At 47.4% G+C, this 20,668-nt stretch overlaps 1 protein-coding gene across 1 annotated transcript in view; it reads left to right on the top strand.

The window, feature by feature from the left end:
- NVL (nuclear VCP like) overlaps positions 1-20,322 on the top strand; it is a 444,777-nt gene extending 424,455 nt beyond the window's left edge. The window contains exon 23 of the mRNA XM_085612998.1: positions 19,985-20,322. Coding sequence (XP_085469124.1) covers positions 19,985-20,026 — 42 coding nt within the window. The 3' untranslated portion in view covers positions 20,027-20,322. The remainder of the gene's footprint in view (positions 1-19,984) is intronic.
- The last annotated feature ends 346 nt before the right edge of the window (positions 20,323-20,668 follow it).

The following is a 20,668-nucleotide window of genomic DNA, read 5'->3' as shown; positions in this document are numbered from 1 at the left end:
CTCTGTGGAGCAGAGAACAAGCACAAATTGGTATCAACAAAGGCAAAGGCAGCAGGGTAAATGAAAACTGCACCACCTAGGCTAGTCACAAAAGGTACAATAAGCTCGTATTGCCCGCCTCAAATGGTTAGCTGCCACATGACCACAGATAGATTCAAGAAAAAAGGCTGATGAGAGGCAACACACAGAATCAACAGGTTACAGTATACACAAAGCAAAGTTCAGTCTTCAGACGTTGGTTGCAGGTATACTGCTGCTGCTGCCAGACACACGTTAGGACAAAGGGTATACCCAAGGATCACTGGGACCTGGGTGTCTAGTAGTATAGGAAGGTGGTCCCAGGGCATAAGTAATTATATAACAAAGTCAAAAAAAGGGAAATCAAATTATAATGCAAACCATCAAGTGATGCTGAAGCGTTATTTAATCACACTTCAGCAACGTTATCAATTCTTTATAACAATCAATTTGCAGCAATCTTACAAAATTAAATCGCAACGAGGTGCCCAAGGGGGGAGAAACGGGAGAGAGGGGTGAGGGTGGTGGGGGGAAGGAGTGGGGGGAAAAAAGTGTTTGAAAGTGACTTCAACACATTTCTTGCAGTATCACACGTCAATTGTTAGGCATAGGATTCATTGCCTACAGATTTAAACAGAGATAGAATCTTCAATTATACATTTGTTGAAAAAACCATGTACATTTTGAGACAACACAGTGGTGGATGCACTATTGCTTTTGGAGGCCCAAGCCTGGCATTGGAGGCCACACATAAGTTCCAGGGAATCCTGCAGCTGATACAATACCTGGTAGCACCCTGACCTATGAACCTATCGTATACATTTTTTTCTGGGTCTGACTTCTGAGACTCATATCCACAGATTCCAGTGGTCACACAAGTTTGAATGTGTTTGGCTCTTTTGTCATTTTTGTAATTTTTCCTTTTCAAGATGGATAAAAGCCTTTAGGGGTTACAGAAAAAGCCAAGACGTAACATCAAAGACTGACTCACATGAGTGCTGGTTGTCAATATAACAGTGAAAACGCAATGTGTGACTCTGTATGACCCTAAACCTTTGACATGCTCCAGGTTCTTGCCAACGCTATATAAAACTCAAATAAATAAATAAGTAAGAACATAAATAGCAAGGCTCCAGGGAGTGAGAATCTGAGGTATTCTCTATCACTGAGCGGACTGTGGCACCCGTCAAGAGTTGTTCAACAGGACTGGCGCAGAAGACACACATTAAAAAGCATTGAATTTTTATATCAGCTGCTCTTCCCCCAGACTTAGAAATCCTGCGTGGAGAAAAAACCCTGACCGCTGAGATTAGCTGGATCCGGACCTGGAGTCTGAAGCAAATGTAAGCAGATGTCCAAGCTCTGACTGGTGCGGCGAGGGCAGCGGCTATGGTTTGAGCCATGCTGTCCATGAAACAGCCATAGTCTTTCAAGGGAGGGAGTGGGCCTGTTGTCACTGTTAGGAGAGCATTCAGCCTCTTCATCCTCCACTGTATGTGGTCCATGGAGCAGATAAGAGTTATGGTGCTGCAAGCATTGGAGAGCTCGCCTTAAGGTGTAGGTGCAACTTCTTGGATTATATCCCAGCCTGACATGTCTTGCATATGCCAACACTTTTATCCAACATATGGCGTGCCTGCCAGTGCTTATCCGTTGCGTGGTAAATATCGCAGTGGATAGTGTCGTGCATCAGGTTGTGGTACAAGTCAACTAACAGGTCTTCCCCTAAAGGATAAACTGCACATTGGGCCGGGGCATAGCAGCAGATGGTGCTTTCTGGAGAAAGGTGCCTTTGTTGGAAATTAGCAAAGAGCCCATATGTCTTCTCTTCACAAGCTTAGGCTTTGTCTGAAATAATGGCAGCACATTTTCTCTATTTTCCCAAAGCCCCTTCATTCAAATTGCTGGGTATTGGTGTGGAATCTTTGAAAGATAAAGAACTTGCAAAGGGAGTAGCATCCAATAAAATGCAAAGTCGAATAACCTCTCCTTACTTTGGTTCTGCTGGAAACTGTCTTCTACAGAGGGTCAGCCCACCTCTGACCAAAGTGCCAAGAGGTTGATATAATCGTTTGCTGAGAATGGTGGTCCGCCGTCAAAGGTACATCACTTGTGGATCGGAAAATTTACAATTGCTGTACAGTTCGAATCCAGGATTCTTGTTCTGTGCATAATGAAAATCAGCTATGGTTTGTATCTTTTACCTAACGTTAGAGCCAGTGGAGTAGTGCAAAATAAAGGGAACTTCACGCAAAATGCAGCGAGGGGCCTCTGGGATCTTATGTATCTTACAGATGGGCCCCCAGAAGATTGGAGGGACCCCTTCACCGCAGGGCATGCATTACGCCGCTGGTTATAGCCAATGTAGTAGAATGGTTCTCCAGATTAATTGTTGTAAGTCCATAGCTATTGTTGCTAGGGCCATTGAATTGGTGGTAAAGAAATCAAAATTTCCCATAGAGTGAAAAGCTGAAGATTGAAACCCATTCTTTACCTGGAGAGTTTGGGGCAGTTCCTTTTTTTTTTTTTTAAATGTCCAATTAGTTTTACTCTTTATCACCATATCTAATAGATAATGTGAAGTCCATATCATTGCGTGCCTCTTACAGAGTTGTATCACTCCTGTGCCTGTCTCTTTCTTTAACTATTCCTTTTCTTTTTCTATTGTATTCTCTCTCCTTTCTATTTCTGGCTTGCAAGAGACATGATCTGCTTTTGCTGTCTGTCTATGCCAAGCAAGTACAACCACATTCTTACGATACTGATCTTCCATCCATTATGTGCTATTTTTAGTGTTTCCCTTGTAAGTAGAGGCATTTGCATAAGTTTATTGGCGCTCTGTAAGGCAACTGCATGTTCTGTTGTGTTGATGTGTTCTCAGGTGATTTCCAACAGTTGGATTCAACATAATTGCTTTGACCTAAATACCAATAGGAGTGCAACTTGGAGTTACCTTTGCTCAGTGCATACACATAATCCTGAAAGTCATTTGAACGTTCATCTGATTCACTCCAGAGAAACTGGAATTTCCAGTACAAGTCTCCTGTGCCGCAAGGCGTGAAAAGCCTTAATCATATTAGAGACCTGTGGCGCTGCAAGGACATTCATATGTGTATGTATGTTGATTACTGATTGATATAAACCAAATATCTAGAGAATGAACTCTCCAGCTTTCAGTGATTGTAGGCCCCTTATTCCTTCTGTGAGATATCCTTCAGTGGTGCTGACCATGGCCGTGGTGGTGGTAGTTACCTTTGAGTATCTGCCTTTTGTTACCCCTTTTCAAGCGTGCCACTTGTTGGTTTTAGACAGAGCTGGATCTTTCCATATGCCCTCCTAAATCAGGATACGGATTAGAGATATTGAGGTGTTGTTCTACTACCATTGATACCAGAAGCCAGCGTTGCAAGTGAAACCATTCTTCGTTCACCCATACTTGCTCTCGGCAGTACATCAGATATCTCTGAATTCCAAACTCCCAAAAGAGATTTTGATTTGTAGTCCACCCTCTCTAACCTTGTCGCCCCTGAATTATTGTATTGTAGCACTTGTATATTTCTTACTACTCCGATGTGGGGTGCCTAAACCACATGGGGAAAAAGCTACACTTTGAAGGGGTTTGACTGGAAGGGTATTGCATGAGTCCTAGAGGCCAAGAAGTCTCCAAGCCATTCTCACCAATATTCAGGACTGAACCCGTCACATCTGGGTCATAGCCTGAATAACCTGGACTCATTGCTGTGGAGGAAAAGCACTGGACTCAGTCATGTTCTTCACTCAGCCATGTCCCAATGAATGGGAAAAGCCAATGATGTCAAAAATAATTTTACGTTGTCTGGAGGTGGTTCCCAACTGACTGCAGCAAGTCCACCTTCAGAAGCCAGTCATCGAGGTACGGGAAGACAAGAACTCACGACCTCTGAAGATGGGCATCCATCACTTTCGTGAACATCCAAGGCGTGCTGGTGAGGTCAAAAGGAGAGCACACAAATTTAAAATGTCCTTTGCCAACCTTGAACCGCAGGTAACATCTGTGGGACTGCGAGATGGATATATGAAAATACACGCTCTTCTAGTCCAAGGACACTATCCAGCGATCCTGGTCAAGAGCCGATAGAAACTGGTCCAATGTGACCATCTTGAATTTGTTCTTCGTAGGAAGGCATTCAGGGGTCGAAGGTCAAGAAAAAGCCTGAGGCAGCCTCCTTTTTCTGGATGAAGAAATAGCAAAAGTAACATCCCTTGCCTTTTTCAGAGTTCTGCTCCCTCTTTATGGCACCCTTGGAGAGTAATAGACGCACCTCCTGCATCAAGATGGACAGATGCTGTAATTTGTGAGGGAGGTATATTGAGCGGGAAGGATAGAGAATGTAGGGCACAGCTTTTTTTGTTTAACTTTGTTTTATTAAATTTGACGTCACAGCAAGTACATTGCAAAACACAGCTGTTACTCTGCTATTACAGTGCGAACGCACCCCCGAAACCCCCCCACCCTCCACCACCGCTAGCCATAGCAATAAATCAATAAAGTCCCGAATATCCATGGGTGCAAGCGGAGTTGAGGGTCTACTGCCCAAACCCCTTTCCCCCCCCAACCAACAACCACAACAGCAACTCCCCCTTTCCCCGGATCCACCCACCCAACCGGTGTGCCGAGTCCTGCCTCTTGGGACCGTCCCTTGAGAGTACCGCTCTCGAACGGTTGCTAGGCGTCTCTCCGGAGGTCGGAATATCGGTAAGGCGCAACAGACGAAGGTATTTGGGACAAGTGACTTCATGAAATTCCGATAATAGGAGTGATAGGATAGGTTGCCAGACTGTTTGAAAGGATGCCATGGACTGTGTGAGGGTAGCTTGTATACGTTCCATACCCATTGTATACCATAATCTATGCAACCAGCCCGTGTGAGTAGGGCGGGTTCGCGTTCCCCAGAGGCTTCTCCACAGCTCCCGTTCCCACCGTTGTTGACCTGCTGAGGGCCGTGAAGCAACCGTCGGGCAGATCATCTTGTACAGGTCAGCGATCAGCTTCTGGTCCGAGTCTCTAGTAATAAGCCATTTTTCAAAAGCAGTCAGTTTCCTACCTACTAGAGGGCGAATTGCGGGCTTGGTCAACCAATGTCGAATTAGAAATATTGATGCCGGAGTGGAGCCGTGATACTGTGACAGGTCACTAAACTGAATGAAGCCCTCAAGGTCAAACAGATGACCTGCTGAACGGCATGAGGACGACCGCCACTGCTGGAAAGCCCCCCTCTCTAACCCCGGGGCGAACTCAGGATTGTCGAACAGAGGCGTTAGTGGTGAAGGAAAAGTGGTGAGCCCCCTCCGAGCCGCGACTGTGTCCCACACTCGAAGTACTGTATGGGTGATGGGGGACTTCCAGAGGTAGGTTGGCCTATCGGGGCGCTTTAGGAAGGGTAACTTCCAAAGCGATGTTTGCGCCATCGCCCTGTCCTGAAATAACCATCTCTTCTCCGACTCCGGTCGGCTCCACTCCACCAGGTATCGCAATTGTGCTGCCTTGTAGTAGTATATTAGGTTCGGAATTCCCAGGCCGCCCTCATCCAGAGGTCGGTAGGAGAAGTCTCTGCGCAGACGCGGCCGTTTCCCTGCCCATATGAAGTGTTGCACTGCGTCTTGTAACTTTTGTATGGTACCCTGGGGTGGACACACCGGAATGGTCTGAAAGATGTATAGAAGTTTGGGTAAGATAGACATCTTCACAGCGGCGATACGCCCGAGCAAGGAGAGAGGTTGCTTCTGCCAGCGCCTGAGGTCACCCTGAATCTGGGAAGTGATATTCGTGTAGTTCAGACTGACTGTCCGCTCGGTGAAAGGGGTGAGAACGATCCCCAAGTACGGGATGGAATCCTGAAGCTGCAAACCCCAAAAGACTGAAGCCGCCTCGTGGGCCGCGTGCATGCAACTGCCCAGGGGAAGGAGCACGGACTTTGCCCTGTTCATCAAGTCGCGTCAGAAGAGGTGCGAGCACCGGACAAAAAGTTTTATAGAAGCCCACGGAGAAGCCATCCGGCCCCGGCGACTTCAAGGGCTTAAGGCGAGAAATCGCCCCCACCACCTCCTCCACTCTAATGGGCGCATCGAGCGCGGCAGCCCCGGCAGCGTTAAGCGCAGTCGTTGCCGCCCCCTTCAGGTACGCCTCCCCGTCTGTATCAAGGGACCGATCAGCGCTGTACAGTGAGGCATAAAAGTCCCTAAAGGCGTCGACAATTTGGTCATCACTGACCAGTGTCTCTCCATGGGCGCCATAGAGGGTTGTGATCTTCGACCGCTGCACCCGGGCTCGCAGCGCGCTGGCAAGGAGGCGTCCCGCCTTATCGCCCCCCACATAGTACGAATGACGCAGTCGCAAAATGGCATATTCTGCTCGGTCGAGATCGAGCCCAGCGAGCTGCACCCTGGCCGTCTTCAATTGCCTCCACACCCTGGGAGCCCCAGTACGACTGTGCACCCGTGCGAGTTCCACTACCTGAGCTGTCAAGGAGTCCCGCTTCTCCCTACGTTCTTTAGCTTCAGCCGCCGAAATGGCTATCAATTCCCCTCTTATGACCGCCTTCAACGCCCCCCAAACTGCCGTCAAGGGTGTGTCCGGCGTATCGTTAAGTGCCAGGTAATCCGTGATGCGTTGGTGCAGCTGTTGGGCCACCCCATTCCGCTGTAGGAGGGTCTCCCGCAGCCGCCATCTACCCCCTGCCGTCTTAGTCCGGGGGGCAGCAAGCAACGCCACCACTGCGTCGTGGTCCGATACAGCGGCAGGGATAATATCAATGTCCCTTACGAGCGATTGGACCTCCAAGGATCCTATGAAGTGGTCTAGCCTAGCATACGTGTGGTGCACATGTGAGTAGAATGTGTAATGGGTGCTGTGAGGGTGCGCCTCCCTCCACAAATCTACCAGTCCCCTTTGGGCCATCCACTCTTTCCCCTCCGGGGAGAGCGCCCCGGTGGAACCGAAGCGGTGGCCTGATCTATCGGACTCCCCATCCATGACTAAATTGACGTCGCCTCCCACCAGCGTGTATCGGTTTTGTAGCCTTAACATTTCGGACAGAGCGTCTTTGAGAAAGGGTTCTTGACCAGAGTTGGGTGCGTAAAGAGACCCTACGGTCAGGGACAGACCTCCCACTCGTATGTTGTAGGCGAGTAGCCTACCTTTGAGTTCCGCCACCTTGTCGCCCACCTGGCCCCGGAAATGATTGGCAAATAAGATAGCAACCCCAGCTTTCTTATCAGAGGTAGAGGAGTAAAGCTGGTAAGGAAACGCCCGAGAGTGCATCCGATGCCAGTCCTTAGCCAAAAGGTGCGTTTCTTGCAACAGACAAACGAGGCGCCGGAATGCTCTAAATATGATAAAATGGCACGCTGTTTCACAGGATTATTGAGCCTCCTCACATTGAGGGAAATAACTTTCAGCGTTGCCTCTGTCATATGCCCGCCCCTGGAATGGGAATATCGTCTAAGGAGGACCTGTCCCTGCGCTGCCACTCCCCGGAGCCTCGCTCCCCTGTGGCACACCGGTTCCCACCCTCCCCTATCATTCCCAACCCCCCCTTCGCCCACTCCCACCTCCCCCACCCAACCTCCCGCACCGAACTGTGAACCAAGACCCCGGCTCCCCCCACCCTAGCCCCAACAGAACGTTCCCCATAGAATGCCATAGTCCAAACCCGCCTCCTAACTACGCTGGCTGGTGGTAACGATACCGAACCAGGCGTGATACTCCAGTGACCCCGGCCCCCAACTCCACCCCCCAGCCAGCAAATAGACCATGCGTATGTGTCCCCAATGTACAGTAACTACTCAGTAGGGGAGGTATCTCTAAGCACCGCATGAAGGGCCGCAGCCCGTTCTTGTGACATTGTCGTGGGTCCCGGCTTCAGTGCTGCGATGGGTTGACGTCTGCGACCCACTCGGTGCCAATCATTTCCCTTGGATTGTTGCGAATGCGTAGGGGAGGTCTCCGCATCTTTATGTTCAAGACCCAACAAAGTGCATGCCTCCTGAAAGTCCTTCAGGTTGTGCAATGCCCCATTCCATTTGAAAATCAGGCGGAACGGATGACCCCAGGCATAGGGTATCCCCTTGTCTCTTAGGAACGAGGTGACGTCCCTGAACGCCTTCCGCTTTTGCAATGTGATAACTGACAGATCCTGGAAAGGCGCCACTGAGTGTCCTTGGTACCGAAGAGGTTGTTTCTTGCGCGCCTCCCGTAGGATCCGCTCTTTCAGGGGAAAGTCCGGTAAGAAGGCCAAAATGTCTGGGGGGGGAGCAGGCGCACGCCGCGGCAGACACACTTTGTGCGCTCGATCGATTCTGACTGCAAAATCGGACCCCTCCCCGAGGATCTCGCGGAAGAGGCCCTGCAGATATTGGGTGAGATCAGACCCCTCTGCTGATGATGGAACGCCTCGGACCCGTATGTTGTTGCGGCGCGACCTGTTCTCAAGGTCCTCTACGCGCGCTTGGAGGGCCACCTGCTGGTCCTTGAGACGGAGAACTTCTTGTTGGAGGAGTTCTAGTTCCGCACTTCTGGCTTGATCCTGATCCTCCACAGCAGCCACCCGCTCCCCCAGGCCATCCACCTCTCAGCGCATCTCCCGCACCTCTCCCGCCACCTCCTGCTTGAGCGAATGGAAGTCTTCTCGGAGGGAGTTAGAGGGTCTCCAGAAACGCACGGGTGAACGGCACCTCCCCGTCTCCATGAGTTGAGTCGTGCTGCGTTGGGGCAGGGGAAGGGGTCTCTCTGTCACCTTTGTTAGGGCCCTTGAGAAGCATGTCCATTAATGTGCGTTCCCCTCTCTTTCGCGCTGACGCCATGACTGGGCCCCCCCCCCCACAGGGGACGCCGATAAATGCACCACAGGCCAAGAACTTGATCCCCAGGCTGAAGGCAGGCAAAGTTGTAGCTTGCCTTAAGAAGTTGTACTGCTGCACAGGGGACATGGATACAACTATCGACTGTAGTAAAACTGGTGCACAGATTGTTTTTAATAGAGGTGAAGTTTTGGAGGGCATACAGGGTATCACAGGTGGAAAAGCTCCCGGCCCGGACGGGATTCCCCCTGATTTATTTAAATCTGATCCTAGCTTTTGGGCACCCATTCTAGAGTCCATTTTTAATGCAGCTGCAAAAGAAGGATGTCCACGATCATGGGGTGTTTCCACAATTGTCCCGGTTTTTAAAAAGGGTGATAAGGGCAGCCCACACTGCTATCGACCGATTTCTTTATTAGATTCTATGGTCAAGATTGTAGGAAGAATTGTACTGCAAAGATTGGTAGAGTGGGTGGAGGAAAAGAATATTATGTCTCCCTCGCAGTACGGATTTTGTAAAGGCCGATCGACAATTACTCAATGCCTTAACCTCTTCCTGATCCTAAGCAAATATACTATAATACAGAAAGGTACCATTCATCTTGCCTTTATGGACTTGTCTTCCGCGTTTGACTGCGTCAACCGGGGTAAGCTGTGGCAGTCCATGAGGTTGAAAGGGGTTGATAGCGGTTTGGTTGATTTTTTGGTTGCCCTACACTGTAATACCAGTGCCAATGTAAGATATTCCTTGGATTTGAGTGTATCAAATAATTTTAGTATTGGAAAGGGTGTCCGGCAGGGCTGTATTCTGGCCCCCTTTCTTTTTAACTTTTATATCAATGACTTAGATGGGGTGTTACAGGATGTTCGTGCTGACTGCCCTAGAGTTGGTAGGCGTGGAATTCCAATACTTCTTTATGCAGATGATGCAGTACTTATATCTAGAACAGAGAGGGGACTTCAATCATTGTTAACAGCGTTTAATACATTTATGAGAGATAGAGACCTCTTGGTAAATAACACTAAATCTTTTGTATTACAAATTGGTCAGCAACCAAGAAAACCCTTCCCATTTAGGATTGGTGGAGAAATAATCCCTCTAACTAAAACATTTTCTTACTTAGGAGTCCTTTTCGACACAAAATTAAATTGGGAACCTCATCTTGCAAAGAAAAAAGGTGAAATGGTGAGGGTTAACGCATCAATTTTTAATTTTGCCACTAAATTAGGGAAAAAGCCAATTTGTGCTATGCTGAAATTGTACAATGCTAAGTCTGTGGCAACTGTATCCTATGGTAGTGAACTTTGGGGGTATGTCAACGGAGAACAATTACAGATTGCTGAAAATCGATTTATGAAGCGTCTATTGTGTGTCCCTCCTGGTACGGCTAATCTTGCTGTACATGAGGAGTTGGGGTCTCAATATTTATGTGACTTGCTTTCCTTGCGCCCTTTGATGTTTTGGCTTAAAATTTCGCTAAATGAGAACATACCCCTAACTCATTTAATCTTAAAGGATTTCTTGTCGCTGGACAAAGCACTGAGCTCTCCTTGGCTAAGTTACCTAAAATCAAATTTCGAGAAACTTGGTCGCCCTGAACTCTTTGCCAACCCACAATTAATTACAAGGGGAGATCTGGAGCTCATCAAACAAACATTTCTGATGGACAAGAGGATTATGAGAGAAGAAGTGGAGCTTCAGAAACCAAGTGTGAGAAAGTTTGTTATGCTTAAGACTACTGCGGCCATCGAACCATATTTGGAAGGGTCTTTGTCCTCACATGAGAAATTTTTACTGACCAGATTTAGGTTCAACCAGTTCCATCACCTGCTTATTCGACCTAAGTGTGACATTTTTAACAAATTGGCAGCGCCCTGCGGCTGCGACGGAAAGTCTCCGCAGGATATGCTGCATTTTATCTTTTTATGTAAATGTTATGAATTTCCACGCAAACTATATTTAGTGACTCTTTTAAAAAAACTTGGTTTTAAACAAATCAGACCGGCACTTTTGTACTTGCAGCTTTTGCACAGTGACAGTATTCTCCAAATTAAGGAGTTTTTAAAATTATGTATTAGACTGAGAAACTGCCTGGACCAGTGAAACCATTTCCCTCGTTTGTGTCCATACCTTGTAAGCACTCTCTTATTGCACTTTCTTATGATGAAATGGTTGGTGTTTTTGTGATAATGTATTGTATATTTTATGTATGTCTTTTATGGTTAGCAAATAACCGAAATAAAGCTTTTTGAAAGTTGCAGCTTGCCCCTCTCCTGGGGCTGCGTAGAGTCGATAATCCCACACCGAGGCCAGGCGGATACACTTCCTTCAGGGGGGAATGGCCGAAGAACAGCCACGGCCTCTCAATATCATAGGCCCATAGGCGTGCGTGTGAGGTAGGCCCCGATCACCCCACCAGCGATTGAAGACATGCACTACTCAGGGCTCCACACCTGCAACAGGGGCGGCAGAGGCTAGGACGCACCGAGAAGAAAGTTCCAGGCCTGTTTGGCCCCTTGTCACAGGCCACGGGGCTCGCAGAAGGAGACAGCCTGGAGCTCCGAGCAAGTAGCAGCAAATGCGGCAAGCACCTCCCCCGTTAGCACCCCAGTATCTTGGGGCGCGTCCACGAGGCACACCGCTCTCTGGGCCTCACCCACAGCTGGGCACTTGTTCACCGCCGGCCGCCAGCCTCGGCCTCCGCTGCAATCTACGGAGGAGCGGCCGCCAGGACAGTCCTCCGCCGCGCTCCCTCCGCCCGCAGCAGGCCAGAGGCCAGCGCCCGGGAGGCACTCACTGCAGGGCCGTCACTATTGGCTCGTTGAGGCAGCTGATGCAGCATCAGGGCCGCGGTCTTTGCAGGGAAGCGGCACGAGGAGCTCCGGTCCGCTCCCAAGCCGCACGTGCCCCCCCCCCAGGGGTCCGACTTTTCTCCGCTTCCACACCGCCACCAAAACGCCCTCCGGTCTGCAAGAGGGCAGCGATAGATCGCTTTGTGGGCGTCACTGGCTGCACCAGATCCTCGCTAACGGTCGCTTCGGGTAGGCGCCATTTCGCGAAGCTGAGCCCCACCGAAAGCGACGGTCTCACAGGCAGATGGAGCCGCCAACACCTCCGTCGACCGAAGCCTCTCCACTCGCCGCTGCCCTGGGGGCAATTTTGTGCTATTTTGGGGACTTTCATGCACAAAACAGCCGGACGAAGGGGTAAGGAGCGAGGAGCCTCGGCAGTCCGCGTCTGCTTAGGTCGCCATCTTGCCATGCCCCAGGGCACAGCTTTTTTGAAGGATTTGCAAGAACCATTTGTCAAACTTGATAGATTGTCAACCAGAGACAAAGTGCTGAATCCTTGCTCCCAGTAGTTGAGCATGCTATTCTAAGGTGCAAAGAAAGCAGTTTGTTGGCTGTTGTAACAGGGAAGGAGGAATTGGGAGAATGGTGCTCTTACTGGCCCAAATATTGCCCGCCTGATCCAAGGCCTCCAAAGGACTAGGGTGACTACTTCATCACTGGTTGCAAAGAGAGTCTCTGCCTTCATACAACTGCTTTATATTATCCCCTACATTTCGGGAACTGGTGTGGAAATTGTTTGGCAGGAGTCAACAACACCATGGAACATGCTGTTAGCTCTACTGTCTTTAAAGCGTTCTATGCAGAATCTGACTCCTCTCCAAAGAACTGAGGGCCATCAAGGATTTAGAGAAGCTTATACATTGCTGGAAATCCAGTGGACTGCAACCAGGCGTATCTATGAAGAAAACACTGATCTCACCTGCCCTGCCAAGGCAATGCACGATTACGGGGGATCTCTATATTCCTGGGAAACTGAGAACTTTCATGAAACATAGAAGACAGCGGTGCCCTCAGAGAAAATGTTTGCCTATGCTTCTATTTCAAGATACATACAATTTTTTTTTTTTTGTGAAAAATGCAAATTACTTATTCACTGTTGACTTTTAAGACCTTGCATTCCAACAAGGGTGCTGCACTAAGAATAGCTCGGTGAGTAGTGAAATAGTGATAAATGTGACAAAAGATGCTCTTGTGCTATATACAAGCATATGTACAGTACCAGGGGCTGATATCCAAGTATATTTTTAATATGACTCAGAATGAAAGTACATTGTACCATATAAATTATATCTGTCCACTAGTCTTGGTGTCCGCGTTTCAACCCTGGCAGGAAAATACATTTGTTTGCCAAAGGCATCTGTCCTTTTGGATTCCCTATCTGGTGAAGTGGTAGGAAATTAGTTAGGATTCACCCTACTGAATAAATAAATAAACGTACATAGCGCACATCTGTTCAACAAGTGACCCGGAGCCAAACAGATAAGGGAAAAACAATAGTCAAAATACTTAAGATGGAGCAAACAGAAAAATATTCAGAGATTTTCGAAACTGCACTAAATTCTGGATGTCCCAGAGCTTGACAGGAAGTCAGTTCCGAGCTTTCAAAGCCCAAAAAGAGAGCATTTGAAATGGGGAACTGACACAAGAAGAGCCTTGGCAGAGCGACGCATTCTTTGAGGGCAGTAGGGGCGGAACCTCTCTATGAGATACTGGTGCCCAATCACATACAAAGGCAGATGGACAAGCACTGTGGGTGTAAACAAAATGATCTTCCTTACTGGCAGTCAAAGAAGCTCTGCTATGGGGAGTGGGTGGACATAGAAAAGCGCCAAGGTAACTTAAGTAAAAAGGCGTGGCGCTGCATTCTGAACCATTTGCAAACACTTGAGATGATAGTCTGGGAGGCCAAGAAAGAGTGCATTGGCGTAGTCCAGCCTAGACGTAACTGAGGTGTGAACCACTAATCTCTGGGATTCAAAAAAGGTAATAGATGTAAAAAAAAATAAGAAAAAGTGCCCTCATGATCGTAAAGCAGTATCCGACTACCATGGATACCTGGGATTGAAAAGAGATTTGATGGTCAACTTGTATACCCAGATTCCTGGCCACTGCTGCAGGCAGGGTGGGGGAGCGGATGAAGTTCACCAGGCCAACAGCTTTCCCACTAGCCGGTGGGACACAAGAGCCAAACAATAAAACTTCTATCTTATCCAGATTACATTGAAGATTATTGGTCCTCATGTAATTCTTAATTACATCCGCACAAGCTGAAGAAGCTTCTTGAGCAGCGAAAGAGCTCCTATTGTTTGAGAAAAGAAGCTGAATGTCGTCAGCATATGAGCTTATCTTGATGCCGAAACGTTCAACTAAAGCTGCCAATGGTGCCATGTAAATATTAAACAGCGTTGGGCTCAACAATGAGGTTTGCCCGTTTATTGACCAAGGCCTGTAAAATAAGACTTCTGGAGTGGGGTGCTTGGTGATAAAATCCAAGTTATCGCGCGTTGACCTGTTGCCAGCCTGCTCACGGGTGGGCAACAACGAGAGCATCTTTGAGGGCATCATTAAATGTAAGTTATGGCTCAGATCTTGCTGGACAAGACTTTAGAATTTCCGTCAAAATATTTGTGTTTGTCTCAATGGGGGCAGCTTTAATTCTGATGGGCACTTCTTGCTGTAGATTCTTCACCTTTAGAAGATCCCTGGCACCAGACTGGCTCTGGAAGATTTTTGAGCATAGCCCATGCTTGCCAGTAGGTGGCAGCATGCAGCTCTGCATCTGTTTCGATCATCCGCGGAAATCATAGGCAAAGCCATATATAGATGCCATCAGTTTCTTTCTACACCCTCGAATGTGGATCTGGAACTAGCTTCTAACTTGTTTCTTGTCAGTTGACAAGCTTTTTCTGTACAAAATATCTCTCCAGTGTGCAAGAGAACATGTCTCCTCTTCAAACTACAGGATTTAAGCCTTGTAGACTGTTGCAAATAAAAGTCTTTGACAGATCGCCACAAGGTGTGTTTTTTCATGAGCCACAACTCCAAGTCTTGCCAGGAGTGTGGCCTGATGCATCCAAAGGCGATCCGGGACTAAAAAGCCAAGCTATACACCACTGAGCACAGAGAAAGTTGTGTAAGGCCTACTCTCGCTTAAAGTCGAGACCACGGAACCTTTCCTGCTCGCAGGGCCCTTCCTGAGACAAGTCTTCATTGTGGTGCAAGTCTTTGGGTAAGTCCAAATCAAAAAGAAGCACGAGAAGTCCAGGCAGGCCTTGTCCTAGCCATGCCACCCTCCACCTGAGAAGTAACGAGGACGTCATAGAGCCCCTAAGTCCCGATCCCAGTCCTCTACCAAGAAGTCGATTCCGCAGCTGATTCAGATGTACCCTGAATTTCCAGGTACATCTGTAACGCCACAATAGATTGAGGCATTTAAGGAGGCCATGTTCTGCATCTTCGGAACCATACCAGCTCCCTCTAGTGTTCCTTTCAGCTCCGACCTGAAACATTGATGTGGGCCCAGATGCCACCAATACTGTAGGATGACGTTGATCCTATTCTGTCCAACTCTGAACCAAATCTGTCTCAGCCTCCATAGAGTCTACGTTCCGGAACACTTCCAACACACCCAGCCCCAGTACACTTGGACAAGACAGTGCATTTGCCTTAGAGCCACCCTCCAGTGCTCCCACTATAATTCAGATCTGACTTTGAACAGAACCGACTGGCTTTTGGTGATTAGGGTGATGGTGAGAATGATTTCTATTATCAATATGAAGATGACTATTTTTGCCTGGTGGTTGGTTCTTTCCCTGGCACTTCCATGGAAGGGTCGTTTTCATTTTCTGTGGTTTTTAGATGAGCTGCAAAGGCCTTACATTTACTGTTGTATTTCGTTGTGGTAAAAATCAACCACCTCAAGGAATTTCTTAAAACCCAGACAGACCTCATCTGAACCTCTACTGCCATTTAGTGAAGCCCTGGCTAACACCCTCATGGGCACTTGGGTAAACCCTGCTTCTGTCCACCTGTGAACAGACAGGCTGCACGTCGTCTAAGTCCTGCTTCAGCGACCCTGCATTCTTGATGCAGCACCTTACACCTGAGGGCCTGGTAGGACAGGCTCCCACAAGCAGGGTTAACCTTGAATTATTTTCCTACAGCCCACCCCAACCCAGACAGAGAGGCAACAAGATTTAAGGCATTTAGCAAAAGGATGTTTTCTTCACCCAGCCTTACCCTCAAGTCAGTCAACGCCAGCTGTTAACTGAGAAGGTACCCTTTGCATTATAGTATGTGGTTACTGAGTTCCTGCTAGTAGTTCCAGAAGAATGTTGTGCCAACTTAGCTCAGAACTTTGAGATGGCCAGGATGTAATGCGGTCAGGCCTGGACATTACCGACTGTTCAGACAGAGCGGTGTGCACTAATGTGGTGCTCAAGCACCACGCATGGATGAGATCCACCCCTTTTCGAGTGACAGTCAAGCATCACTCATGGATATGCCTTTTGAAAGGTCTTGCCTCTTTGGCAAGATTTTGACTCTGCCCTAGAGCACTTCAGGATAGAAGAGCTACTGAGTGCTCCCACAGTCTCTCCACACCCGCAAGCGTCCATTTCAAGACATTACTGGGAGTTTCGCCAACAGACAGTGTTGAGGCCCACCTTCCAACAGCAGGCACCCCAGCCCTTTCGAGTTTGGGGTGGGGGATCCTGCAGACAGCTTCAAGGCCTGCAGGAACACCAAAATCCCCAGTCCCCAAGCCCTCCAGCAGCCACCTCCAAACTGCTTCAGTTTGCTCTGAGCATCACACGACCACCCAGTGGGAGGCAGGGTCAGTTCTTTCTCCATGGGTGGCAAGCCATACCATGCGACAGGTATGTTCCAGAGATAGTCCAAGAACTGCACCCTACTTTTTCTTTTTGTCTGGTCAAATCTTCCGCTCAAATCAGAGCAGCTTTCAGAGGATCATTTGTCCATTTTGTTGCAGAAATGTTGGTGTATTTTGTTGCTAGAAGCTGGGCATGGTGGGTTCATTGGCCCTATGCAACGAGCCTCTGCGCCTCTGGTTCTGTCTAAATTGTTAGGGCATCTCCTAGATCGTTCTCCACATGGCAGGCTCTTTAAACACCAGGGCAGACAAACTCAGTCAGCGACTGTAAGCGCATCACGATTAGCAGCTACACCTGAAGCAAGAGGGAGAACCCTGGCTCGTTGGAATTCCCACAAAGCTCTGTCGGATATGTGTTCCCATACTGTGGACCAAGGGGCTCCTTTATGCCTTCCTGACACTGCCTCTCTTGTGCTTTGTTTTGAAGAAGAACCGGAGCAACTGACCTCAAGTCATCCTGATGGCTTTGGATTGGTCGAGAAGAGGGTGCTAGCCATAACTTCTGGGCTTGAGCATCTGTCTTCTAATTAGACTGCTGCTGCTCCGGGAGGCGCTTCTGTTACAGCAGCAGATCAGGGTCCTGTATGCAGGCCTGAACATTCTACACCTCCATGCATGAATTCTGAGAGGGGGCCGTTGATTGCATTCGGTCTACCTCCCACAGTAGCAAATGTCATCTTGGGGGCGAGATGAGCTGCTACAAACGCTTTCTGATGGATACATCTGCCAGTGGATTCCTCACCGTGGAATGCTGGCGCAGGGGATATTTACAAGGTGAGGAATCCACAGGCAGATACTGTATCCACCAGAAAAAGCGTTACCGAAGGTAAGTAACTTGTTCGTCTAAGCCTGAAACTGGGAGAAGTTTGTTGCTTGGTGTGGCGCCAGTAACACAGACCCGTTGCAGGCTAAACTTTTGGATGTATTACTGTTTGTTTTGCCTTTTTGCCCAGCAAGGACATGCAGTAGCTACATTTTAAAGATGATCTGTCAGAGCTTACAGCCTTTTTCATTTACTGGACCAACCATCCTTGTTCAAATCACTTGTTGTGTGATGCGATGCATTTTCTCAATGGTGGATCACATTTTTCCTCCTAAATCTTTCATGTTGCCACAGTGGGACCTTAATTTGGCTCTTACTTTGCTTATGTGTGCCCCTCTTGAGCGATTGCACAGCTGTTTGCTGTATCTCTTTACCCTGAAGTTGGTCCTTCTCATTGTGATCACCTCACCATGTGCATGAGTGAGCTTGAAGCTTTGTCAGTTCTAGACAAATTGGTGTGGAGGACTATAGCAGTTGTTAGACTGAAAGTCATCTCTATCACATCAGAAAGTCAGTGACTCCATTCTTTGCCCCACCTCACTCCTGAAAAATGGAGGTGAGACTCTATCAGTTGGACTACAAAAGAGCGCTCAGCTTTGATATTTATTGTACCAAAGATCATCAGGTGAACGATCCGCTCTTTGTGCGGTACTTGTGGGAAAAGAAGAGAGACACTATGCAGGTCGTTATTAAGGTGGATCGACATCAGCATCAAGATCTGCTACATGTTAATGAGGAGTAGAGTGCAGAAGGGTGGAGGGCCCACTTCGTCAAGGCTGCTACCACTGTACTGATATGATGAGTACCTGTCATGTTAATTTGTCGGGCTGTGGGTATCAGTGCACACACTCGCTAAGCATTATTGCCATGACAGCCTGGTTCGACGGGAAAGGCTTTTTGGCCATTGGGCCCTGCAGGACATTTTGGTTTGACCATTCTATGGACTCACCATCGGGTTTCTATTCTAAAGGTGAGGAATCTCCCTTTGGAAGTGTCCATCAGAAGAAGAAGAACTTGAATTCTTCAACTTACTTTCTGGTGGATAATCTATCTAACTGCACGTTACTCGCTGCCCAGTCGCCTCCCTGTTTTGTGGAAGTGACTCTTTTCTCCATCTATAAAAGCTCCCAATTTAAAGATATGCACACTGTCACATTAGATCCGTTATTAAGCTCGACGTCTGATGCCACAGACCGAGTAGAGGAAAAAAATGACGTACATAAACAGGGGTGGTGCTTAAATTTGGTAACTTGTTCTTCTTGATGTGACTCCCTTCAAGCCCATTTATCGTTCTACCATGAGACTTCTCACCCTGAAAATGAAGTTACTGTTTGCGATCATTGCTGCAATTCGCAGAAGTGAGCTGCAGACATTGTCAGCCCATGCTCTGCATACTGCCTTCTTCCTTGGCATGCTGGTACTTAGGATTCTTGCATCCATTCTTCCGATAGGGGCCTCACTGTTTCATGTGGAGCAGTCTCTTTTACTCCCTACATCCTTCCCTTTGTTGCATCTATCTAAAGAGTAGGAGAGGCTACACTGACTGGAACTGCTGCGGCCCCTTAGCTTCTGTATTCACAGGACTAATGAGATACATGTAGACCATTCACTGTTGTAAAGAAAAGGAAGGCAGCTCAGGAATGTATCTTATCCTGATGGATTGTCTTTGGCATCAAAATGCCTTGACCATTGAGGACCCTCCCGAGGGCCTCGGGGCTTATTGCACAAGGGCAAAACCCTAGCTGATATTGCTTTGAGGATATCTGCGTTTAGGAGGGAGCGTATTTTGCCATCACCTTCAGCATAAGATTCATTGAGGTTTTCAGCTCCAGTCAGTAGTAGACTGAAAAGAGGCATACTAATTAAATTGTTTGGGACAAAAAAATCATGACCAAAGCGTTTTTCACCATTAAAAAGTGAGAAAGGAGTGATTAGAGCCAGTTTGCAGGTAGAGAGGGCCCTGAGTGATTTTGAGAACAATTACATTGGAATCTACTTATTTTTGTTACTGTAGTAGCTAGACTGGGGCAAACTACAGATATCTTATACTGGAAAGGCCTAACTATACAGGTAGGTGATTTAAGGAGCCTTAACCTAGCTACACATTTAGGAGAGTCAAAGAACAGTAACATATGTACTCCAAAGTATATGGATTTCGTAGTTGAAGGTAAGATATTTGTCCTTCATTAGTCATTGTGCTAGGCTATTGACATTATAAGTAATGCAAACATTGGTGAAGGTAGAATATGCGAAAGCCGCTTATGTCCTCCAATCGGAATCTCGTTGCATGTTACCATACACAATTACCTTGCTGAAGGACAACGTAAGCTGCTATTACATCTTACTGAGATACTTAACGTGCTATAATGAATTAAAAGAATAAGATGCCGTAAATATTGTGTTTACACCATCTGTAAACAGTGGGTATCTACCTTTCGCTTGGACCGTTGCAAATTGACCAGTCCGCTTGTGGTGCGGCCATGCACACGATTCATAGTACTGTTGACTATCATAAGCTTTGCATTTTATGTATATTTTTGTTTGGCTTCCTCTTTTATTAGGATCAATTGATGTATGAACAACTGCGTCTGTCGTTGAGCTGATGAGCATGTCCCTTCACTGCTTATGAAAACAGAACTCTCAATCAGACTAAAGACAAGTGGTGATGGATTGATCGCAGTCGCTGTCAGCCACTTACGAATGTGATCTGGTTGAAAACAAGCTTCGGAAAATCTGGATCAACTCACAAAAACATTGTCCTAAATCAGTTACATTGTTTTCATAGTGCCATTTCAACTTTAAATTAATGCTAAGAAAACACAACTGGGGATGAAGATGTTTGTTAAAATGTTATGTGTACGAAATCCTTCTATTTTTAAATATAAACATGCCTCATGTACCTAAAGCTTCTGTCTCTTCCTTGTGAACTGTTTTTGGGCAAGAGTAGAATTGGACGATTTAAACCGTGTAATCAAATGTATATGTACTCAATATAGTGAATACTTATTGGTGAAGATTTTAAATTATGCAAAGTTCCCTCATGTGATGGTTTCTGTTGAACCATCAATTGTTTGTATTAATGCTGCATCCCCACAAAGATTACTATCGTTTACAGCCTACTTCATATGATTTCATCTAGTCAGTGAAGAAGTGGTACAAGCCTATAGGGCATGTCGGGCAGTGCTTCACCAGCAGAGGATGGCTGGGAGAGCGAAGATATAAGCAGACTGGCCTCCTTCACTCAA

The sequence above is a fragment of the Triturus cristatus genome, chromosome 6 (assembly GCF_964204655.1).
Source record: "Triturus cristatus chromosome 6, aTriCri1.1, whole genome shotgun sequence".
Lineage (NCBI taxonomy): Eukaryota > Metazoa > Chordata > Amphibia > Caudata > Salamandridae > Triturus > Triturus cristatus.
The sequence above is the reverse complement of the archived record's forward strand: the minus strand, read 5'-3'. Positions and strand labels throughout refer to the sequence as shown.